The sequence below is a fragment of the Mustela nigripes genome, chromosome X, assembly GCF_022355385.1.
Source record: "Mustela nigripes isolate SB6536 chromosome X, MUSNIG.SB6536, whole genome shotgun sequence".
Classification (NCBI taxonomy): Eukaryota; Metazoa; Chordata; class Mammalia; order Carnivora; family Mustelidae; genus Mustela; species Mustela nigripes.
This window is the reverse complement of record NC_081575.1, coordinates 82,670,337-82,694,858: the sequence shown is the minus strand read 5'-3', so window position 1 is coordinate 82,694,858 and position 24,522 is coordinate 82,670,337. Positions and strand designations below refer to the sequence as shown.

Sequence of the window (24,522 nt, the reverse complement as noted above, 5' to 3'; positions counted from 1 at the left end):
AAAAAAAAAAAAAAAAAAAAAAAAAAAAAAAAAAAAAAAAGATTAGGGCAATGGGCTGATGATTAAGGGGATGTGAATACAGGCATTTAGACGGGTCCACCGTAAAACAGAGTGTGTGATAAAACCGTGGACTAATGCACTGGGGGACTGGAGGAGGCAGGAATACAACTTCACAGATTAACTCACTGTTAAAGGGGGTTGGGGGGTGTACAACGCCATGGATTGATTCACTGCAAGGAAAAGGAGTGGCGGAACAAACAAGGCCACAGACGGGGCCCTTGAAAGTTAAGGACGGGAGAAAAACATTCAGATGCACCTACTGTCAAGTAATCGGACAATGCTAAAGACTGCTCCCCTATAAGTGGGGGTGGGGGCAGGACCACGGACGAGTCCACTGTACGGTGGGGTGGGGAGAAAATACAAGCCCGCAGACCGATCCATTATAAAACAGGAAGGGGGGTCAGGCCACGGTCAGATCCACTACAGGGGCGAAGGGAGGGGACAACACCACAGGCAGGTCCACCAGCCGTGGTGGCGGCGGTGGGCAGTCGAACATCAGCAGGCCACGGGCCAAGCCACATCCCTCGCGCGGGGGCGGGAAGGATACGTGGGGTCACGGACGGGCCCTCCACCCTCCAAGCCCCGGGCTCACCTGTGTGTAGCGCAGTGGCAGTATTGGCAGCTCCGGGGGGCGGGGGCTCCATGCGCAGCCCCACCGCCCCCCAGGCCAGGGCTCCGAGGCGGCGGTGGCGGCGGTGGCGGCGGCGGCGGTGGCGGTGGCGGCGGCGGCGGCAGCACCTAGAAGCCGCCCCTGCCTTTCCTCACCGCTCACGTGGGCCTACGGGGGAGGAGCCGAGCATTCTGCCACTCGTTGATTGGACAGAGCGCTTGGCTCGACCGCGAGGCTTCTAGGGTTGAGAGGCGGGTCCTGCTCCATAGAGCTGTGCCGTGATTGGTCCAAGGGGAACTGATGGACCGCAGATGGCCGCTTGCATCCAGAGCAGGCGTGCGGGAACCCGCCGGTGCTTCACGCCGATTGGCCCAAGCCTGACAGCCCGTGGGCGATTGACAAGATCCTGGGGGCGCCTGCCTCACAATTGGCCTATACGAAAGACAGCCTCCGAGGACAGGGGCGGATGGACTCTGCTCCCTGTTGATTGGTGGATGAGGGACTCCAGACAGCTGCCAAAACACCAACGGGGCGGTGCTGTACTCCACGCCGCTCAGCGGAAGCTGGACTTGTATGGAAGCGGGCGGAGCAGCAGGCAAGGAGGGGGTTGGGTCTGGGCCGTGCGTAGGTGGGCAGGATAACTCTACCGTGATTGGCTAGAAAAGACGAGTTTAGAACCGAGCCCAGGTAGGAGGTTTGGACAGCCGCCAGGCACGCAAAGGAGCGTTGAGCGGCGGAAACTAAATGCCTACGAGGTCAGCGGTGAGCTGCAGTCAGTTAGAAAGGGGCGGGACTTGGCTCTGTATTGATTGGCGAAAGCTGGACTCAACCTAAAATAGGGGCCGGACCGAGGAGGGCGGGATGCGGTTCTGCAGCCCTTGGTGGAACCTAGAACTATTTAGAAGCGGGGCGAGGCCAAAGTTGGGCCGAGGCGAGCGTGGGTGTAACATAAGGCACCCCAGTCACGACTGAGGTGGGGAAGAGGGATAAACCTTTGGGCCAGGAGGGAAAGGCTGATTGTCTTGGTTACAAACCTCCACCCTGAATCGGCCCATTCTCTAAGACAAGTAAGAGTTATATCCAGGAAAAGAAATAGAAAAAAGAGAAGGTTAGGTGGGAGGCCCAGGTTGCCAAGACAACGGAAGAGAGGGCAGAGTGGAAAGCCAAGTGGCAAATGTTGCCAGGCAACAGGCTGGAGGCGGGACTTCAGGGTTACTTTATAGGTTCCACACAGAGACTATATCTCTAGGGCTCCTGGTAACTTTGTGCTTTAGAAACAGGGCACCTTCAGCAAACAGCAGGGGTTGAGGTAGGGAAAAAAGGGCCATGTGACTCAAAGGCATTCAGGCTCTTTAATGTCTGAGGAAGCGGGGAAGAAGTCAATGGTGAGGTGTCTCCGGGAAATTCTGCAGGCCTTGTAGTTCTCTAAGCCCCTGAAAAAGAGGACAGAAGGCACTGAGCAGAGACTGGGTCTGGGCCTCCACACAGGCTTGCTGTGACCTCCCCTCCCTCAGAGCCCGCCTGGCTCCAGCTTGGCTTCAGCTTAGAGAGAAAGATGGTCCTTCCAGTCCCTGGCTCTCTCCCTTCCTCAGGTCACAGCACCCTGAACACATCTGGAGACAGAGTCTAAGAGTGGGCTGAGCTGCTCTCACCTCTAGTAACATGTGGATATGGGCCTTGATATTCATGGAGTCCTTGGTGAGGCTGTCGCTGAGCCTGGAGAAAAGAAACAAGAAAGGGCGAAGTGGGCCCCACTTAACGCTCATGAGAATGATGCTTCCACATCACTTCGAGAACTACCTACCTCCTGTGACAGGTGGTAGGATACATTGCTGCCTGACCTCCTGCTGTGCACAAACGCCTAGCCACCCTCTGGACTGCACTAACTCGGAGACATTTACTGAATCCATACTCTATGCCAGGCAATTTTAGGTACTGGGGAGAGAACAGCAAACACAACAGACAAAAATCTCGGTCTTCCAGAGCTCGAGCTCTCATTAAGAGGGACGAATGATAGAGTAACACCAAGAATATGTTGGATGGTTGTAAGCAGAATGAAAAAGTTAAATGATGAGAGAGGATACGGAGTGCAGGAGTGAGGCCTGCTAATTCTGAGGGTACTTACAAACGGCTGCACTGAGAAGCACTTGAGTCAAGACTTAAAGACGTGAATCATGTGGACAGATGGAAGATGAAAGTCCCAGACACAAGGGCCAGCACATGGCAAGATGCTGAGGTGGGGGGTGTACGTGGCATGTCTGAAGCACAGCAAAGAGGCTGGTGTGGCTGAAGAAGAATAAGTGAATGGGGTATGGTAGGAGGTGAGGTCAGAGAGGTAAGCTGGGGAGGCAGATCAGGTGAAAGCCACAAGGCTCTGACTTTTACTCTAAGTGAGATGGGAGCCAAGGGAAGCTTGTAATCAGAGAAGGGATGTGAACTGACAAAGGGTGTTTTTTTTTTAAGATTTTATTTATTTATTTGAGAGAGAGTGCATGAGCAGGGGGAGGGGCAGAGGGAGAGAAGGAAGCAGACCACCCACTACACAGGGAGCCCGATGTGGGACTCGTTCCCAGGACACTGAGATCATGACCCGAGCTGAAGGCAGACGCTTAACCCACTGAACCACCAGGGGCTCTGCTGACTAGGGTTTCGGTGGATCCACCTGGTTGCAGTATGGAGAACTGGGGATAAGGAGAGCTAGTGTGGAAGCCGAAGTCCAGTGAGAAGGCTACTGTAATAGCCTAGGTGATAGAGGGAGACTCAGACCACTGTCAGCAGCTGAGGTGATCAGTGACTGGATATGGAATATATTCTGAAGGCAGAATCAACAGGATTTACCAAACAGTTGGATGTCAGGTATGAGAGAGAGAGAGAGAGATGACTCACGAAGGATGCTCAGGCCTAAGCAACTGCAAAGCTGGAATTGCCGGAAACCACTCTGGCCCGTGACTGTTGAGTACAGAAACCAGTCAGTTCCTTATATCTTCTGGGCCGACTGGGATCAGTCTCACCCAAAAGAATCCTAATTGATAGAAAGGATCAAGGAAGGCCCTTCTGAAGAATGAAGAATGAGTAAGTAATATAGTAAGATAGGGTCTTTTCCTCAAAAAGGCCAAGATGCAGGAAAGAGCAGTCAGGAAGTCAGAGTGTTAGGAATTAAGTGAATGGTGGAAGGAAAGTGGTATGAGAGAAGGTCCGAGGGGTAGGAAGTGGCTGGATCGTGCAGGGTCTTGAAACTGTGATAAAGAATGTATATTTTATTTTGCTGAACTATACATCAAAGTAGAAATCAGTTTTAAGCAAACTAGATAAGGAAAGTAGAAGGTAACAACACAGAAGATTAAATTGGGGGGAAAAATACAGCACTATGAACCCATTTATGTATCACTATCTCCCAAATTTATATTTTCAGTCCAGACCCCTCTCCTGAACTTCAGCCTTGGGAGTTTTAACTACATCTTCAAAAACTCCACTTCAGCGTTTAATAAGCACCTCATACTTAACGGGTCTAGGCTGAACTCCTGGGTCTTTCTCTCTAAATCTGCTCTTTCTCTATCATCTCCCTCTCAGATAATGGCAGCTCCCTGCATTCTATTTGAAATTACAACCGCCCGGGGTGCCTGGGTGGCTCAGTGGGTTAAAGCCTCTGCCTTCAGCCCGGGTCATGATCCCAGGGTCCTGGGATCGAGCCCATCGGGCTCTCTGCTCAGCAGGGAGCATGCTTCCCCCTCTCTCTGCCTGCTTGTGATCTCTGTCAAATAAATAAATAAAATTTTACAAAAATTACAACCACCCCATCCTAGGCAGTGTTTCATTTCCTTTTTAAATTTTTTTTAAAGATTTATTTATTTGAGAGAGAGAGAGAGTGGAGGAGGGGCAAAGGGAGAGGGAGAGAGACAAACCTCAAGCAGACTCCCCACTGAGCACAAAGCCCGACGTGGGGCTTGGTCCCAGGACCCTGAGATCATGATCTGAGCTGAAATCAAGAGTGGGGCAGCTTATCCGACTGAGCCACCCAGGCACCCATCCCTTTTTTAATTATTAAAGTATAACTGACATGTAACATTAGTTCCAAGGGCACAACATAATGATTCGGTATTTGTATACACTGTGAAGGGATCATCACAATAAGACTAATTGGTAATGGTCATCATACAAAAAAATCATCATACAAAAAAATTTTTCCCAGGCAATGTTTCTTCTCTCTGTTCCCTGCTGTTCTCTGTAGCACTGCCAACCTGTGACATACTACATCATTTACTTATTTTTTATTGTCTGGCTCCCCTGCCTAGAATGTAAGCTATGTAAGGGCAGAGAACAGAGACTGGTCTGCTTTGTTCCCTGCTGTCTCTCCAGGATGCAAACTGTGTGTGGCCCATAGTATGCACCAAAGTATATTGAATGAATGACTGAATAGCTACTCCATGCAAAGGTGCCTGAAGTCCTCAGGAGACGGTTGAATATATGTTTAAAGACAAGAAACCAGTGAAGCATGGTATTTTTACCAGAGAGCAAGAATGCTTTCAAGAATATCAGGGTTACTACTCAAAGAACAGAGTAATGAAACTGATCAGCTTCTAAGGGCAATAGGAACATCCATAAAGAGAACAAAATTAGTTAATGGTACAAGCCTGGTCTAGGAAGGGCTATGAGCTGCAATACTTTTTAAAAAGGAGGGAAATACAAAGTCCACCAAAGGCTAGTTGTAACACAAATGAGAGATGTTTCGTTTTTTGCTACTGTTTCAATATGTAAGGCAGTGTTAACAGTCAAATGGTTACTGTCTCTTCTCTCTCTTTTTAAAAAGATTTTATTTTTAAGCAGTCTCTACACCCAGTGTGGGACTTGAACCCACAACCCTGGGATTAAGAGTCACATGTTCCACCTACTGAGCCCAGCAGGTGCCCTTAATCTGTCTCTTCTACAGTTACACGTTTGTGGACGTGTACTCTTTTCTGTGTAATCAGGAAAGAATACACACACAGACCTGATCCTCCCACTCCCCAAAGAAATATGCTAAAAATAAGGACTGACAGTCTTTTTGGCTGCATACAATAACCTGAAAGAAAGTTAGTTCCAAGTGTGTCCCAAGGAACAAAGTATTTTTTAAAAGATTTTTAAAAATTTATTTGACAGACAGAGAGCACTAGTAGGCAGAGAGGCAGGCAGAGAAAGAGGGGGAAGCAGGCTCCCCGCAAAAGCAGAGAGCCCGATGTGGGACTTAATCCCAGGACTTCGGGATCACGACCCAAGCTGAAGGCAGAGGCTAAACCCAGTGAGCCACCCAGGCACCCAGAACAAAGTATTTTAAAGAGGAGAGCGAGCTACCCAGACTCAAATCTTCATCTCCTAGAAAGATTAAGCTTCTAGGAAGCCCTCCTAATTATAATAAAATAATAAGAGAGTGAATCACATTTCTCATGACACTAGTAAACCAGATAAATATATCAAAAAGACAGACAAGGGGGGGCAGGCACTGACAATGTAAATATATTTTTGGTAAATACATCAAGTCTCAAAATATTAAAATCTCGGGGCGCCTGAGGGCTCAGTTGGTTAAGCAATTGCCTTCAGCTCAGGTCATGATCCTGAAGTCCCTGGATTGAGTACCGCATCAGGCTCCCTGCTTATTGAGAGTCTGCTTCTCCCTCTGACCCTCCCCCTTCTCAAGCTCGCTCTCTCATTCTCTCTCTCAAATAAAAAAAAATCTTAAAAAAATTAAAATCTCTATCTGAAAGTATCAGAAGTCCTGTCACAGAACAAGGAAAGTTTTGTTATAAAAAATGGATGTGGCCTAAATGACCACTAGTTCAGAACTCGTGGTCCATTGGCCACGATGAGACCACGTGGTTGGTCTCATGTTGGCCCATGAGAGCAGGCCCCTTGACCCCCTCACCAACTGGTTTGATCACTGAGATTTATAAATCTCAGCAGATCTGAGGCTCTTTCGGGTCTACTAACACTGAAACCTTGGAGTGGTTTGAAAAGAAAAGAATTACTAAAACCATGAGAGAGACAAGTCTGGAAGAAATGAATGTAGGAAAAATTTAACCATTTTAGATAAGTGATATTCACTCTTGTAAGATGGTATTCATCTAAGTATATTGCTCGGTGTTCCCTCTCCTGGCATGTTTGCCTCTCTTAGCAATTCTGCAAATGTGGCAGTCACATGTGGTCCCCTTGCCAGAAATAGCCCCACGGCTTGTTCACACAACCGAGAGACTCAAATGTCATTTCCCCCTGGAAAGCTTTCCCTAGCTACATTTCAAACCTCTCATCCACACTCCCAATTTCCCTTCCCTGCACAAAGCCTTAAACTCAACTGGAGCTCACACTTTCTCCCCACATTACCTTCCCCTCCACCACCAGAGATCTGCTTCAATCCCCCCCTTCCATCTGGTTCCGGCATACCCTTTTAAATTCACTCAATAATCACAGAATGCCTACTGAATGCTATGTACTACTCTGGTCTCTTGAAGGTATAGACAATCTATTCCCCTTAATGGGCAAAGGCAATGAATTTTAGAAAGAACTAAATTATACAGTAAACATTAAGAGGTCATAAGTAGAACAAGAGAGAGGAATGAGCAGTGCCAGGGGTTGCAATTTTTTTTTAAAGATTTTACCCAGAGATAGATAGATAGATAGATAAAGTGAGTGGGGAGGGGCAGAGGGAGATGGAAAGAATTTCCAAGCAGACTTCCTGCTGAGTCCAGAGCTTGATGTGGGGCTCTATCTCACGACCCCGAGATCATGACTTGAGCTGAAACCAAGAGTCGGATGCTCAACTAACTGAGCTACCCAGGCACCCCCAGAGGTTGCAATTTTCAAGTTAGGTTACAGAAGGCCTCACTGAGGAGGTGACATTTAAGAAAGACTCAAACTGAAGAGAAAAGAAGCCATGTATGCACTTTGGAAAAGTGTGTTATTGGCAGAGAGCACAGCCACTGCAGTCACCCTCAGGTGGGATCATTCTGAGGGTGTTTCAAGAAGCCCGGGAAGGTCAGTGTGGTGAGAGTACAGTGAATGAGCAGGAAAATTAGTAGGAGGTGGATTCAGAGGTAATTTGTCTTGCTGTTACTGATTTATAGGCCAAAACCTCCTGGATCTGGTCAAAATTAGACCTTCAAGGAACCCTTCTGTCTTGTTCACTGCTACCTCCCCACTGCCAAGTACAGAGCCTGACACAGAACAGAGAGCCAACAAATGTGGTGAATGAACAATACAAAGACCATTTATTTATTGAGTGGTTACTATGGGCTATACTTGGGGCTAAGCTTTGTTTCTCCACTTTCCTCAGCCCTAGCCCTGAGGAGGAGGGGAAATGGCCCCTGAAGTCTCATCCCAGTGAGCCATGGGGAAAGGGAAAAGGGTGTTGCAAATGATGGCATTTTAGACACTATCCTCATAGGATGGACTTACTCTGTGAGGAGACTGCTCTTACGATCAATGAACTTGAGAGCTTCTGCCAGTGTCAACTCCAGGAAAAAACCATATCCAAGGGCCACATAGATTCGTGAAGTGTCTGAGCTGAGGAAACAATCATTAGAGGAAGTGGGGGAAGTCCTTATCACTGTTTAGCATACCATATAGCCTACTAAAGATTTTTTTTTTCAGTCCACTCCTCCCACCTTACCCAAACTGGAGCTCTGGGAGGGCGGGGATTTTGTCCTATTTGATTCACTGTCATATCCCCAGCACCCAGGGCAACGTCTGGTACACAGCAAGTACTCAAAAAAATATTTGTTGAATGAAGGAAGGGGGAAGCTGAGCCCTGTGGGCTCAGAGGGGCAGGTAGACACTCACACAACTGTGTCAACGAAGAAGTTACAGCCCAAATCCACCTGCATATATAACTCCGAGTGCTTAGCTTCCTGTGAGGCCAGGGAAAAAGAGGTAGGGGTCAGTGGTCAACTTTCAGGTCAGCTGACAGCTTTTGGTCTGGGGTCTCTCCTCCCATCCCCCTCCCTTGCCCACACACACCAAAATGGTATCTAATCTTGGTGTTTTTACCTGAAGTCGCTCAATGACATTTCTCAGTTGAAGGTATTTGGCCAGCTGCTCATATACCTTGTCGCGATGGTCCAGCACTTTTCTGATGGGGCAAGAGGACAACAGTGACCAAAGGGAAACCCTGGCCCTTTCAGAATACCTCAATTTATCACCAAGACCCTCATGTTGCCATGCTCTAAAGAAGCATTTTAGTGCAGAAGTTAAGATTTGAATTGTGGGTCAGAATGCCTGGGTTTGAACCCAGGCTCCCCTTTTTTACTAGTTGTGTGACTTTGGCAATTAAATAACCTCTTTAGGATTCAATTTCCCTATCTATAGGAAAGGGATCACAAGTATTACCTCAGAGGCATTAGGAGAATTAAACGAGTGTTTACTACAAAGTACTTATAGGAGTGCCTAACCAAATAGTAAGCTCTATGTATGTATTAGCTACTATTTATTAGTTCTATTATCACACTCTACTCCCAATACCTCCCTCCAATCAGAATGTCCATTCTAAAAAAGAAAAAAAAAAGTGTCCCATTCTCACTGTAAAAAAAAAAAAATCTTCCATCCCTTTTAGGATGTTCATTATCCTACTTTTGGACACTCTACTTCTTACTCAGATTAATAATGATAGTAATAATTTTCATACACACTGAGCCCGTAGTATCCATGTTAAATCCTTTACAGGCACTGAACACATTAAAAACTCAAAACCATCCCATCAAGAAGGTTCCATCAATTTTCCCATTTCACAGATAAGAAAAGTGAGGCAATGAAAGGCGAGTCAGGGTACAACGTCTTCACACGGATGGCGAAATGGCCATGGATTCGAACCTGAGAACTCCCGCTTTGGACTCTAGCTCAACCTGTAAGTGATATGGGAGGCCGCTCTTGAGCGGACGCACCCTCTACTAAGACCGCCACCTCCCAGCCCAAGTCGCACCCCGGATGTCGCCCCTCCTTCTCGCCGGATCCGCGCACGGGGCCGGACGCCAAACGCCTCCCCCACCAATCAGAAGGCCTGGCCCTGACTTCGAACGCCCCGCCCCCCACGTGGAACGTTCCACACGCCAGGCCCTCCACGCTGTCACTCACCGCAGGTCCCGCTGTAGCACGTCACAGATGAAGGCCTCGTAGCGCAGCACTTTCTCCCCCGTGGCTTCCAGCGCCCGCCGTTTAGGGGGCGTCGCCATGATGGGCTCCTGAGGAATCGGGAGGGGGTAGACCACGTTGACCACTCTGTGCCTCCGACACAGTACATCTGCACCCTCTCAACAGCGGGAGTGGGCTCGTCTGGCTCCTGCCAGGGGGTTCTGCCTTCTGCCCCTCCCAACACTGGAACTCGGCCACCCAGGGACACCCAAACGCGGCCCTCACCTTAGAGCCGCCGGCAATAAGAACCTTTTCTATAAACCGTGGCTTCCGGGTGGCGCGGGAGAATGACGTATGACAAGGGCGCTGGCCAACCAAATAGCCAGGTGGGGAAGGCGGTTCTAAAGGGCTGAACGCGGAGGAGAGAAGGGCGGGGCTTCAGGGAATCCGAAGAGAGTACGCGCGACCGCAGAGCGTGGGAACAGGGAGACGTGCAGAGCCTCTGGGGAGTAAGTGGCTCGCGGGGACGGACTTTATTGGGATCTGGCAGGTTTTGGGTGAGGCGGGTCGCGCAGGTAGAGGTAAAGAAAGTAAATCGTTTAGTATTTAAAAGTCAGAGCTTTGAAAGCAGACGGGCAAAAATTGATTATGGTTCTGGTTTGTAAAAGGGAGTGTACCTCCCTGTGAACTATCGCTGTGATTTTGATTTTTCAGGCGGGAGATTTGGGTTTGACTCCCGGTAATAGGAATGAATGTGAGCATTAAAAAAAAAAAAAATTTAAACGGAGACAGATTTTCTGAAACTCGTCTTCGATAACTCCAGTTTTGCAGTTTGCAATCCATAACTAAGTTTCAAGCAGATACCGACAATGCACTATGTCTATTACCTCGTTTAAGAAAGGCGGCGACTGGAGGGTCGCTGAAGTCCTCTGCTCAAGATCGCTCAAGTCCTCTGCTCAAGTGCTCTGTTCTGTAGTTAGAAATAGTTCCTATGTCATTACTTAAATATGTAGACTTTTTATTTATTTGTACGCACTCAAGTTAATGAATTTATTTTCCCATGTTAGATTTTCAAATAATAGCATCAAACCCAGGAAGTGGAGGCTGAGTCTGAAGGGAGAACCCAGATGGCCAGATCCCTCAAATGCTGTTCCACGTATAGGGCCTAGAGAACACCTTTCTACCAGGGAAGTCTTCTCAGATAATTTGTGTGTTTCCCATATAAAATCAAGTTTTTCTTCCAAATGCTCAAAACCTAAGCAAGTCAAGCTTTTCTTTGCCCTTAGAACAAGATGCTTGTAAAGGAAACGTGATTTTTTTAAATGTGGTTTTTTTTTTTTTTAATCTCATGTTTCAGGGGCGTCTGGAGGGCTCAGTGGGTTAAGCCTCTGCCTTTGGCTCAAGTCATGAGCTCAAGGTCCTGGGATTGAGCCCTGCATCGGGCTCTCTGCTCAGTAGGGAGCTTGCCAACACCCCCCCCCGCCCCGCCCCAACCCTCTCTGCCTGCCTCTCTGCCTACTTGTGGTCTCTCTCTCTGTGTCAAATAAATAAATAAAATCTTTTAAAAAATCTTCTCATGTTTCATATAGTTAGAATTACATTTGGTATGACCAAAACAGACACCAGGTAGGTAGACAAGTATTATTGAGTTAATCTATACCATTTTCCTGTGGGGAAAAAAGAGTGTTATGTTTATTATCTTTATTTAACACAAAAGAACACAGAATTCTGATGAGCTGGAGATGAGTCCGTGCAAGCCTATTAACTTATATTTCACAACAACATTTTTAACTTTTTTTTTTTTAAAGATTCTATTTATTTAAGAGAGAGAGGGAGGGAGACATAGAGAGAGAGCACCAGCAGGGGGAGGTGCAGAGGGAGAAGCAGACTCTCAGCTGAGCAGGGAGCCCAACTTGGGCTCATGACCTGGGAGTCATGACCCTGGGATCATGACCTGAGCTCAAGGCAGATGCTGAACCACCTAGGTGCCCTCATTTTTTACCTTGTAAAACCATGTACCCAACTTTATTTTTACATTTTAAAACTACAGAGAAGTTGGCAGTGCATAGAGCCTGCATTTAGACTCAACAAATGTTAATATTTGACTGCATTTGCTTTCTCTCTTTGTGAGCCACATGATAATTGACATGGCTGCATCACATTCCATGTTTTGGATGGCCTCAGATTTTTGAGCCACTCCTCTGTTATTGGATGTTTGGATGTGTCCCAATTTTTTTCATTGTTATAATCCAGGATGGAGTAACAGTCTTTGCTTTCAGATTTTTGTGTACCACCGTGATTATTTCCTTGTAATAAATTTCTAGACATAGAATTATTGATCTAAAGGAGGTCACTGCATTGACAATCAAGCATTAACAATGATACACATATTCCCAATAACAAACTTTCTCATCTAAGCTCTGCATCGAGGGTTTCTGACCCTTTTTTTTACAGCCTGAAATCTAAGAACATGGTTTTCCCTATTTTAAATGCTTGAAAAAGTAAAAAGAAGAATATTTTGTGATGTTTGAAGAGTACATAAAGTTCAGACTTTAGTGTCAAATAGTAAAGTTTTATTGGAACACAGCTATACTCAATTGCTTATTTATTGTCTGTGGATGCTTTCGTGCTTGTTACTGGCAAAGTAGCTGCCAAAGAGACCAGATAGCCTGAAGATCCTGAAGTATTTACTATCTGGGCTTTAATAGGAGAGGTTTGCCAGCCCCAATCATGTCATATCTGTACAACTCTGCCAGTCACCAATACATACGTTGGTGCTCTAAGCATGTGGGCCTTCCAAGCTTCCACTGGTGACTTCTTACCTGGCTCATGGGTGGGCGTTTCCAGCCTGGTGCTTCTGGGAGAGGTGAGGCAGACCGTGTCAGACCATGTCTCTCATCTCCATTTGTATTTTCTCTCCCTCCCAGCCAGCTTCCTACCCAAAGGGAAGGAAGAGCAAGAAATGACTGAGGCCCAGCTGAGTTAGAGCTTATGTATTCATTTACTCCCTATTTTATTTTCCACTGGATACTTGGAACCTGGTAAGAATACATCTCATAAAATTGAAAAATAAAGGGAGGATCACAAAAAACACAAACAGATAGAAAATTGACATCAAGGAAAATTGGGATGTTGGTATGAAATTCACTTGTGTGCTTGTGAATTTGTCTCTGATCTTTCTACAACAATAGCAAAAGGGGAAATGGAGTCATTTACATGATTTGTATCGTCCACGAGGAAAACATGCCAGTTCATCAGCAGAAGGAAATATTTCATGCCATTCTCCAGGAAACAATAAAATTAGAACTCTCCCTTACTTCCTACACTAAAATAAATGCCAGGTGGATTAAAGATTTAAATATAAAAATGGAACCATCAGTGCGTGAGAAGGAAAAAATGGGAAAGTATTTATTATCTTAGACTGAAATCCTTTGTAGTGATGCCATAAAATTCTGAAGTCGTGAAAGTATCAATACACTGTGTTCATAAAATTACTGGATGCTCAATTAACCTTAAAAACCTTAAAGCCAAACGGCAAGTTGCAAAGAAAAATTTGCAACAGATGCAATCAATAACGTGCTCCTGCAAATCAATATAAAAGCCCAGCAGTTTAAAAGAAACAGGACAGAGACAATTCATAGATATGCAGATCACTTCTAAATATGTGACAATATGTTCATCCTCGGTCATAGTGAAATGCCAAAGAAAACCTGTGAAATGCTGTTTTTCATGTATCAAGTTGGAAAAGACCAGAAGGATATGTAATACACTGTTGGTGTCACAGGAAGAAGATACTGACATGGAATTAGAAGTGCAGGTGTATTGGGCACCTGTGAAAGCAAAGTGGGGAAGCAGGATTGAGCAGTGGGAGCTTCAGACCATGATGTCAACCTGACAGACTTGCCGCTAGCCCAACATAGAGCTCCAGAGCAAAGATTCACTGTTAGAGGAGTCCCACCTCGCCCTTTGAACCCCCTCATTGCTCAGTCATAGGCTGGAGACAGCCCTGAGAATAGCAGGCCCTTAGTGCTAAAGCTGAGATGAAGCCCAGCAGAGCTAACTGGAGTCTCTCCAGTAACCACACTTCTTACAGTCCTTTCTAGAAGAGGAATCTGAGAGGCTCATCTCCATTTGGCTGGAGTTGACAGGTATGAGGGGAAGCCAATACTGGGGAGAAAATACAGAAGTATCTTTTTTAATCGTAGTTTTTAATTTTTATGTATTATTTTAAGTAGGCTCCATGCCCAGCTTGGAGCCCATGGCGGGACTTGAACTCACGATCCTGAGATCAAGACCTGGGCTGAAATCAAGAGTAGGATGCTTAACCGACTGAGCCACCCAGGTGCCCCTAAAAATAATGAACGTTTGATTTTATAAAGTAAAATATTTCGGATTACTGCCAAACCACCTTTGAAAACAAATTTGTTTATGGATGATACGAAAGGATTATTTAGAATCACAGGCATATAGTGCAATGATGATTGTGTATAATATATAGTAGAAATATATGCTTTCTGAACTATTATTAATTAGTCTGCTGAATTTATGCTAATCAGACTAAATTATGACTATCTTTATAACTTGATTCTAATAGATAATGGGCATAATTTAGTCAGATACTATATAGAATGTTAGTAATGAAGCCATATATTTAATGTATGGAATTAAATATTCTAACCAATCCTCTGTGGTCTTTTTTCTGTAAAAGGATGAGAGAATAAATATTTTAGGCTTTGCAAACCATTAAAAGACATCAGGTAATGGAATGGATAAAAAAAGCAAGACCCATCATTTCAGACCAAAGACATCTGCACATGGGAAGTGAGGGGATGGAGAAACATCGCTCATGCAAATGGATGTCAAAAAAAGCAGGGGATGCATCTGGGTGGCTCAGTCAGTTAAACATCTGCCTTCAGTTCAGGGTTCTGGGATTGAGCCCCACACTGGGCTCCCTTCTTCCTCCTCTGTTTCTCCCCATGCTCATGTTCTCTCTCTCTCTCCCTCCCTCCTCTCTCAAGTAAATAAATAAAATCCTTATTTTTTATTATTTTTAAATTTATTTTTATTATGTTATATTAGGCACCATAGAGTACATCATTGGTTTTTTTTAAGATTTTTTATTTATTTATTTATTTATTTTTTAAAGATTTTATTTATTTATTTGAGAGAGAGACAGTGAGAGAAAGCATGAGCAAGGAGAAGGTCAGAGGGAGAAGCGGACTCCCTGTGGAGCTGGGAGCCCGATGCGGGACTCGATCCTGGGACTCTGGGATCATGACCTGAGCCGAAGGCAGTCGTCCAACCAACTGAGCCACCCAGGCGTCCCGATTTTTTATTTATTTTTTAATAAATATATAATGTATTATTAGCCCCAGGGGGACAGGTCTGTGAATCGCCAGGTTTACACACTTCACAGCACTCACCATAGCACATACCCTCCCCAATGTCCATAACCTCACCACCCTCTCCAGACCTCCCTCCCCCCAGAAACTCTGAGTTTGTTCCATGAGATTAAGGTTTGTCTCCCTCCCGATCCCATCTTGTTTCATTTATTCTTTTCCAACCCCCCAAACCCCCCACGTTGCATCTCCACTTCCTCATATCAGGGAGATCATATGATAGTTGTCTTTCTCCGATTGACTTTCGCTAAGCATAAATACCCTCTAGTTCCATCCATATCATCGCAAATGGCACGTTTTCACTTCTTTTGATGTCTGCATAGTATTCCATTGTATATATTATACCACACCTTCTTTATCTATTCATCTGTTGATGGACATCTAGGTTCTTTCCATAGGTTGGCTATTGTGGACATTGCTACTATAAACATTTGGGTGTGCGTGCCCCTTTGGATCACTACGTTTGTATCTTTAGGGTAAATACCCAGTAATGCAGTTGCTGGGTTGTTAGGTAGCTCTATTTTCAGCTTTTTGATGAATCTCCATGCTGTTTTCCAGAGTGGTTGCACCAGCTTGCATTCTCACCAATAGTGTGGGTTGTGGGTTCCCCTTTCTCTGCATCCTCACCAGCATCTGTCATTTCCTGACGTGTGAATTTTAGCCATTCTGACTGGTGTGAGGTGGGATCTCATTGTGGTTTTGATTTGTATTTCCCTGATGCCGAGTAGTGTGGAGCACTTTTTCATGTGTCTGTTGGCCATCTGGATGTCTTCTTTGCAGAAATGTCTGTTCATGTCCTCTGTCCATTTCTTGATTGGATTATTTATTCTTTGGGTTTTGAGTTTGCTAAGCTCTTTATAGATTTTGGATACTAGCCCTTTATCTGATATGTCGTTTGCAAATATCTTCTCCCATTCTGTCAGTTGTCTTTTGGTTTTCTTAACTGTTTCCTTTGCTGTGCAAGCTTTTGATCTTGATGAAGTCCCAATAGTTCATTTTTGCCCTTGCTTCCTTTGCCTTTGGTGATGTTCCTAGGAAGAAGTTGCTGTGGCTGAGGTCGAAGAGGTTGCTGCCTGTGTTCTCCTTAAGGATTTTGATGGATTCCTTTCCCATATTGAAGTACATCATTAGTTTTTGATGTGGTGTTCCATGATTCATTGTTTGCATATAACACCTAATGCTCCAGGCAATACATGCTCACTTTAATACCTGTCACCGGGGTAACCACTTTCCCCAGCCCCCTCCCCTCTAAAACCCTCAGTTTGTTTCTCAGAGTCCATAGTCTCTCATGGTTCATCTGTCCCTCCGATTCCCTCCCCCTTCATTTTCCCTTTCCTTCTCCTAATGTCCTCCATGCTATTCCTTATGTTCCACAAATGAAAACAAGTTCCAAAAGAAAGCTGGGGTTGCAATCCTTACTTTGGACAAAATAGACTTTTTAAAAAGACTCAACAAGAGACAAAGAAGGACACTTTATACTTAATAAGGGGACAATCCAACAAGAAGATATAACTATTACAAATATTTATGCACCCAACCTGGGAGCACCCAAATACATAAAACAGTTAATAACAAAAGTAAAGGAACTAATCAACCATAATACAATAATAGTAGAGTATCTTAACATCCCACTTATATCAATGGACAGATCATCCAAACAGAAAATAAAAAAAGGAAACAATGACTTTGAGTGACACACTCAGGTGGATATAACAGGTACATTCAGAACATTCCATTCTAAAACAGCAGAATACACATTCTTTTCAAATGTACATGGAACATTTCCCAGAATAGATCACATATCAGCCCACAAAACCAGTCTTAACATTTTTCTAGATATGTCTCCTAAAACAAGGGAAATAAAAGCAAAAATAAACTATTAGGACTACATCAAACAAAAAACATCCATACAGCAAAGGAAATAACCAATAAAACTAAAAGACAACCCACTGAATGGGAGGAAATACTTGCAAATGATTTGATAATCAGTTAGTATTTAAAATATATAATGATTTATAAAACTCCACACCAAAAAACCCCACCAAATAATCCAATTAAAAATAAGCAGAAGAGATGAACAGACATTTCTCCAAAGAAGACATATAAATGGCCAACAGACACATGAAAAGATGCTCAACATCACTTACTAGTAGGTAAATGCAAATCAAAACTACAATATCACCGCATCCCTGTCAGAATGACTCAAATCAACACAAGAAACAAGTGTTGGCAGGGATGTGGAGGAAAATGAACGCACACTGTAGGTGGGAATGCAATTCTGATGCAGTCACTGTGGCAAACAGTATGGAGGTTCGTCAAAATTAAAAATTTTTTTAAAAATTAAAATTTAAAATAGAACTACTCTATGATCCAGTAATCAGCCTACTGGGTATTTACCTAAAAGATACAAAAACACTAATTCAAAGGGATGTATGCGTTCCTAAATTTATTGCAGCATTATTTATAATAACCAAACTATGGAAGCAGCCCAAGTGTCCACAGATAGAGGAATGGATAAAGTGGTATACACACACACACACACACACACACACACTCATGTGCGCACATGCACACACACACACAATGGAATAGTATTCAGCCATAAAAAGAATGAACTCTTGCCATTTACAATGACGTGGATGGAGCTAGAGAGTATAATGCTAAGGGAAATAAGTCAGTCAGAGAAAGACAAATATGATTTCACTCCCATGTGGAATTTAGGAAAAAAACAAATGAACAAAGGAAAGAAACAAAAGACAAACCAAGAACCAGTCTCTTAATTATAGAGAACAAACTGATGGTTACCAGAGGGGAGGTAGGTGGGGGAATGGGTGACATAGGTGAAGGGGATTAAGAGTACACTTAAACTGATATGCATTGAGTAAATATGGAAGTATTGAATCACCATATTGTACACCTAAAACATAACACTATATGTTTACTACACTTAAATTAAGGTAAAAAATATAAACAAGTATCAATGTGAATCATGATGTCTTTTATGGTTAAAAAGTAGTTATTTCCTAGCTCTGTTTATGGAAAAGACTTAGAAGCAATGGTCAATGCAGTGGCCTTGAGCATTCCCAGTATCTGGATGGGAGCCTATATATACCATTACTCACTAAAAGCAATCAGGGAGTGATTTTATGACTGTAAAAGGAAGTGTATAAAATTGTATCGGACCATCATGTTATTCCAGCTGGCTAGGAAGCTTTCAAAGACTACTATTGTCATGTCAAAATAACTCAGAAACCAACTGAAGAAGCTTCCACTGGTGAAAGATGGGACAATTTGAGCATCATTAGGGATAACTGCAATGGTTCAAAGCACATTAAATATGTTTAAATCCAGGAGTTCATATTGATATAAAAACAACTCCTATGTCACATTTAGAAATGCTTATAAACCATTTCATTAATTTAAAATTTGCTTAAATACAGGGAAAGAATCAAACATTTATTCTGCTTTTTTGTATCATTTTTGATCAAAGCTAGCAGTTGATGAGAGAAAGCCTTTCTTCATAAAAGTACTTTTATAACAAGTGAAGAAGAGTGATAGAATACCATTATTTTGTAAACCATTGTGAGTTAATGTTATTAGGCAATAACCACCAATTACTAATAAAATCACCAAAAAATGACAGACAGGGGAGCCTGGGTGGCTCAGTGGGTTAAAGCCTCTGCTTTCGGCTCAGGTCATGATCCTAGGGTCCTGGGATCGAGCCCCGCATCGGGCTCTCTGCTCGGTGGGGAGCCTGCTTCCTCCTCTCTCTCTGCCTGCCTCTCTGCCTACTTGTGATCTCTCTCTGTCGAATAAATAAAATCTTTAAAAAAAAAAATGACAGACAGCCTAACATCCCAACCTGAAGAAAGCACATTGGTCACACCACCTCTGAAGCATAAATGACATAAATGACAGAAAATTGAATCAGAATCTTATCAATAGATCTACCCACCAATTGACCAGAAATGTAGAAAACAGAGGAACATATAAACTAATACTGTGGGGTGCGTTTGGAAATCCATTCCAAATACATTCATTGAAGGTCTTCAAAACTATCTCTTTTCATCAACAAATACATACAAGGAGGGATAAAAGAGGTGGATAAGGAGTACATAAATTAAGAAATTTAAGAAATATATCACCTAACTATAACATGTGAGACTTATTTGCATCATGATTCAAACCATTCATTTAAAAATGTATAATACAAATGGGGACATTTGAACACTAGACACTTGCTGATAATCTGGGATTATAAATTTTTTAGGTGTGGTAATGATATTATTTTCAAAGGTGCCCTTATTTGGAGGAGTAACATAAAACATAACTAAGAAGAAAGTATAGGGTGTCTGGAATTTGCTTTGAAATAATCCAGGGGAAAGAGGGCAGGGATATAGGAAAAAAAGTTCATACCTTGTATTCGGCTGTTATGTTTCCAGTCATAACAGTTTCCTCTCCTTTTTAATGAAATTGATTTTGTAAAGAATTCTGGTTATCAGGTCTAGTAGAATGTCCCATAACCTGGATTCAACTGACTTTTTTCATCATGGAGTCTTTGAATTTGTTTTTCCATTCTCGGTATTTCTTGTAAATGTGACCTAGCTCTGGATGCTAGATTAAATTTAAATTAATTTTTTTTTTATCACGCTTCATGTGTGGTATCGTGGGCTTCCTATTGTCTTGTATTCTTGTTGATAGACATAATGTCTGTTACCCCATCTTTAGTGATGCTATGATGTTAATGTAGATTCAATGATATCAGCTAAGTTTTGAATTAATGTGAAATTGTTTACAATATTCTATACATCTTTTTTTTAAAAGATTTTATTTATTTATTTGACAGAGAGAGAGATCGCAAGTAGGTGGAGAGCCAGGCAGGGGGCGGGGGGAAGCAGGCTCCCTGCTGAGCAAAGAGCCCCATGGGGCTCGATTCCAGGACCTTGAGGTCATGACATGAGCCGAAGGTAGATGCTTTAACCCACTGAGCCACCTGCGCACCTCTCTATACATCTTTTAAAGTAAATGTTACATGTAGTTATTTCTCCCTTTTCATTTTATTTTCAGGTTGATTTTCCTCTCCCTTTGTTCAGAACGAGCTCATTTTTCTTTAAATTTTTTTTTAATGAGGGATAATCTCAAATATACATCAAAGTGGAGAAAATAGTACAATAACTCTGTCTTGCACTTACTGTTCAACTTCAACAAGTTTCAACCTTTTGCCAGTCTTTGAACTGAAATTTTTTAAAATCCCTCTCTCTCTCTGTCTCTCTCTGTCAAATAAATAAATTAAATCTTAAAAAAGAAAGAAAGAAAGAAAAGGAGGGGGTACCTGGGGGGCTCATTCGGTTGGGCTGGGCGTCTACCTTTGGCTTGGGTCGTGATGCCAGTGTCCTGGGACTGAGCCTCACACCAGGCTCCTTCCTTGGTGGGGAGCCTGTTTCTCCCTCTCTCTCTGCCTGCCACTCCTCCTGTTTGTGCTCTCTCTCTCTCTCTCAGTCTCTCTCTGTACCAAGTAAGTAAATAAAATACTTTTTAAAAAAAGATAAAAATTCTTTAATTTGGAATCATTTTAGATTTCCAAAAAAGGTGCAAAGATAATAGGAAGTGTTTCCGTGTATCCCTTACCCAATTTCTCTCATTATTAAGATCTTGCATTTCCATGGTATTTTTCCAAAAATGAAATAATTATTCAACGGATGAAGGATAAAGAAGATGTGATACACCCCCCCACACAATGGAATATTATTCAGCCATCAGAAAGGATGAATACTTACCATTTACACTGATGTGGATGGAATTAGAGGGTATTATGCTGTAAGTGAAATAAGTCAGTCAGAGAAAGACAATTATCATATGGTTTTATTCATATGTGGAATATAAGAAACAGGGCAGAGGACTGTAGGGGAAGGGAGGGAGAACTAAATGGGAGGTCATCAGAGAGGGACTCAAACCATAAGAGACTCTTAACTCTAGGAAACAAACAGGGTTGTTGGAGGGGAGGGGGGAACTGGGTGATGGTTATTAAGGAGAGCACATGATGGGATGAGCACTGGGTGTTATATGCAACTGATAAATTATTGAACACTATATCTGAAACTAATGATGTACTATAAGTTGGCTAATTGAATTTAAAACGAAACAAAACAAAAGCAAATAAACCCAAACTGATACACTGCTAGTAACAAAACTCAAAACTTTATTTGGATTTCACCAGTTTTTTCCACTGATGTTCTTTTTCTGTTCTAGAATCCAGTCCAGGTACCATACAGGATTTAGTTGTCATGTCTCCTCAGTCTCCTGTGGTCTGTGACAGATTCTCACTCCCTCCTTGTCTTTCATGATCTTGACAGCCTTGTGAAGTACTGGCCAGATGTCCTGTAGAATGTCCCCCAATCTGGGTATGTCTGACGTTTTTCTCTTGATTAGACTAGATTATGAGTATGAGGAAAGGGATAACAGTAAGAAGGTGTTTTGTGGGTTTTATGGGTTGTTTGGGTTTGTTTTTAGAAGTTTTATTTATTTATTTGATACAACAAAAGAGCAGGAGAGTGCCAGCAGTTGGAGCAGCAGAGGAAGAAGGAGAAGCAGGCCACCCACCGCAGAGAAGGGAGCCCCATGTGGGACTCGCTCCCGGTACCCAGGGATCACGCCTGGAGCAGAAGGCAGTCGTTTAACCAACTGAGCCACCCAGGAGCCCCAGTAGAGGATATTTTTTGCATGGTGACTCTTTAGACAGTTAATGTCCTGCCCCCCGCCTTCATCTTTAAAGGAGACTCAAGTTCTGTCCTGTGCAGATGGGAAGGGTCAAGAACTATCTGGCTCCAGCACCTCTCAGTTAGGGCAAGTCAAAGTAGACCAACATCAAAAAAATCTCTCCTGATATTTTGTAAAACCATTACATTCTAGTTCTTTCTAATGCTTTGCGGATTTAGTTTTGTTTTGTTTTTTGAGCAAATCAGGTCTCAATTTATAGTGCTCTGTGTGATGGTTATTTGTCTTTCTGCCCAGAAAGATATTTCTTTATCTTATCTGGCTCAGAATCAGTCCTGCCTCTCTGTACCGATACTCTTGGACGCCTCACTTCCTCAGCCTGCTTTGTTTTTCCAACAGAGTTTAACACCACCCAGCATATAATTTGCAATCAGTCCAATTTCTGCCGTCCACCAATAGAATGTAACTTCTCCACTTCTGCTCTGGTTTGTGATCATTCACTGATGAATCCTCAGTGCTATGTATCGAGATAGTTGAATGGATTTAATAAACGAGTGAGCCAGAGATAGAGGCCTAAACGCAGGCCGGCCGGGGCGGGGGGCGGGGCGCTGGGCGCTGAAACACAGGTGTTTTGCCAGCAGGAGGAGCTCCAGGGTATGTGCGTGGAATGGAACCTTTCATTAGCTAGCCCTTTGCGGTGCACAGCGGAATTCTAGCCAAATTCTAGCCAACGCTTCTCCAGCCCGTGCACCTGAAACCCCCGAGGATCTTTGTTTAGGATATTGCTCGTTTTTATTCAGGAGGTCTGGATTGGGACTCAAGATTCTTCATTTCTACCATGTTCCCAGGTCACGCTGTTGGTTCGCACAGCACACGTGGATTAGCAACACTGTACGACTATCTCCCAGGTGTATTAAGGAATAGTATCATCCCCAATAATTCCAAAACTTATTTTTTGTGTTATTTTTTTTTTCCAGAGAAGCGTAGTGCTTGGGAGAGTTTAGGCTTTGGAGCCCTATCGACCTGCATTCAAATCCCGACTCAGCCACTTTCCCACAGGTCATGTTAATAACCCTGTCTTAGGTTAATATCAACTCTGTGCCCAAGTTTCCCCAGCTATTACGTGGGAGAAATAATATGCAGTTGGCAGAATTAAGAGAGTTAAATGGACAAATGCAGGTTAGTTCTCAGAGGGATCTCTAGCACATAGCGAGGTAATGGCACTTTAAAATAATATGAATATAGTAGAGTACTTGACTTTTTTTCGACTTTTACAAACTGTTTATTTTCCATCAACGTTATTTCCATTTTGTTTGCGTTTGTGGAAGAGCAGCTTAAGACCACTCAGTGGTTGTTCCTACCCATTCAGTGGCCCGAGCAGTGGGCGCTCCAGTCTTCAGAGGGAACTGCTGAGCAGACACAGCGCACCTGCGCGACTTCAGACCAGTCTGCAACTTCAGGCTGAGTAGCCGTGAACTCAGGAGCTGGAGCCATCCATTCACCCTGGAGTTCTTCCTTGGTCACAGCCTTTTCAGCACCGGCCTGCTCTTCCTTTTCAGTCTCTTCAGGATCTCTGTAGAAGTAGAGATCAGGCATGGCCTCCCACGGGTGTTCATGGGAAATGGTGCCACACAGGTGCAGAACTTCCCTGGCCAGCATCCACCACATCAGACCCACAAAGCGAGCTCCCTTGTTGTTGCAAGGGATGACAATGTCCACATAGCGCAGAGGAGAGTCTGTGTTACACAGAGCAATGGTTGGCAGGTTACCATAAGACGCCTCTGTGAGAGGCTGGTGGTCAGCCCTGGGATCAGTAACCACGAGAAGTCTGGGCTCTCGGAAGGCTGCATGGATCTGGTTAGTGAATGTTCCAGGAGTGAAGCAGCCGGCAACAGGAGCGGCTCCAGTAGCAGCAGCAAATTTCAGCATAGCTCTCCGGCCAGTATTCCTGGAGTATTCTGTGAGAGGCTGGTGGTCAACCCTGGGAACAGTAATCACCAGAAGTCCAAGAGGTTGCATTACTACTGGCTGATGATTGGTGGCAAAACAAGAGGACAGATACTACCACCTGATCAAGGTGGGGGGGGCATGGGGAGGGGTATGAGGTTGACCTGACAGCTATATATTCTTTTTTTTTATTATTATTAAAGCATTTTAATTTTTTTAAATTTATTTTTTATTTATTTTCAGCATAACAGTATTCATTATTTTTTCACCACACCCAGTGCTCCATGCAGTCCGTGCCCTCTATAATACCCAGCACCTGGTACCCCAACCTCCCACCCCTCCCACTTCAAACGCCTCAGATTGTTTTTCAGAGTCCATAGTCTTTAATCTGGAACTGTTAATCTCTTCCTCATGGACAGCAAGACTCAGAGTCCTCTTTTCTGATGCTGGGTGAGACATGACTACCCTGAATTCTTTTTTTTAATTAAAAAAATGTTAAGTTAATTTTTAATTTTTAAAAAGATTTTATTTATTTGTCAGAGAGAGAGAGAGAGTGCACAAGCAGGGAGAACAGCAGCAGAGGGAGAAGCAGGCTCCCCGCTGTGCAAGGAGCCCAATGTGGGGATCGATCCCTTAGCCGACTGAGCCACCCAGAGGTCCATGGTTAATTTTTTAGTTGGGGGGGAGGGAGAGGAAGAGAGA

General features: G+C 43.7%; 3 protein-coding genes and 1 long non-coding RNA gene across 5 annotated transcripts in view; 1 reads left to right on the top strand and 3 right to left on the bottom strand.

Moving 5' to 3' along the window:
* The window catches only part of ELK1 (ETS transcription factor ELK1), a 14,694-nt gene extending 13,912 nt beyond the window's left edge, over positions 1-782 (bottom strand). For both annotated transcript variants that reach the window (XM_059385574.1, XM_059385575.1), the window contains exon 1: positions 653-782. The gene's annotated coding sequence lies outside the window, so the exon portion shown is untranslated. The remainder of the gene's footprint in view (positions 1-652) is intronic.
* Positions 783-2,003: 1,221 nt separating this feature from the next.
* Positions 2,004-10,113, bottom strand: UXT (ubiquitously expressed prefoldin like chaperone). The gene is made up of 7 exons (XM_059385576.1): positions 10,046-10,113; positions 9,764-9,870; positions 8,684-8,765; positions 8,477-8,544; positions 8,093-8,200; positions 2,323-2,386; positions 2,004-2,103 (listed from the first exon to the last, which is right to left on the bottom strand). The coding sequence occupies exons 2-7, from the start codon at positions 9,859-9,861 to the stop codon at positions 2,050-2,052; spliced, it is 474 nt and encodes a 157-aa protein (XP_059241559.1). The 5' UTR covers positions 9,862-9,870; positions 10,046-10,113; the 3' UTR covers positions 2,004-2,049.
* A 78-nt stretch (positions 10,114-10,191) lies between these two features.
* Positions 10,192-14,392, top strand: LOC132007433 (uncharacterized). The gene is made up of 3 exons (XR_009401353.1): positions 10,192-10,269; positions 12,688-12,801; positions 12,952-14,392. It is a non-coding gene; the product is annotated as an uncharacterized LOC132007433 (long non-coding RNA).
* An 8,690-nt stretch (positions 14,393-23,082) lies between these two features.
* LOC132006715 (small ribosomal subunit protein uS2-like) lies at positions 23,083-23,932 on the bottom strand. The gene has a single exon (XM_059384676.1). The coding sequence runs from the start codon at positions 23,890-23,892 to the stop codon at positions 23,239-23,241; it is 654 nt and encodes a 217-aa protein (XP_059240659.1). The 5' UTR covers positions 23,893-23,932; the 3' UTR covers positions 23,083-23,238.
* Positions 23,933-24,522: the final 590 nt, after the last annotated feature.

Bases quoted from the DNA above. Each gene is read 5' to 3' on its own strand.
- UXT (XM_059385576.1), bottom strand. From the start codon at position 9,861: ATGGCGACGCCCCCTAAACGGCGGGCGCTGGAAGCCACGGGGGAGAAA. The intron at 8,201-8,476 runs GTGAGTGTCTAC...TTGTTTCCTCAG, and splicing joins TTCTTCGTTGACACAGTTGT to CTCAGACACTTCACGAATCT. The intron at 2,387-8,092 runs GTAAGTCCATCC...TCTTTTCTCCAG, and splicing joins AAGAGCAGTCTCCTCACAGA to GCTCAGCGACAGCCTCACCA.
- LOC132006715 (XM_059384676.1), bottom strand. From the start codon at position 23,892: ATGCAACCTCTTGGACTTCTGGTGATTACTGTTCCCAGGGTTGACCAC.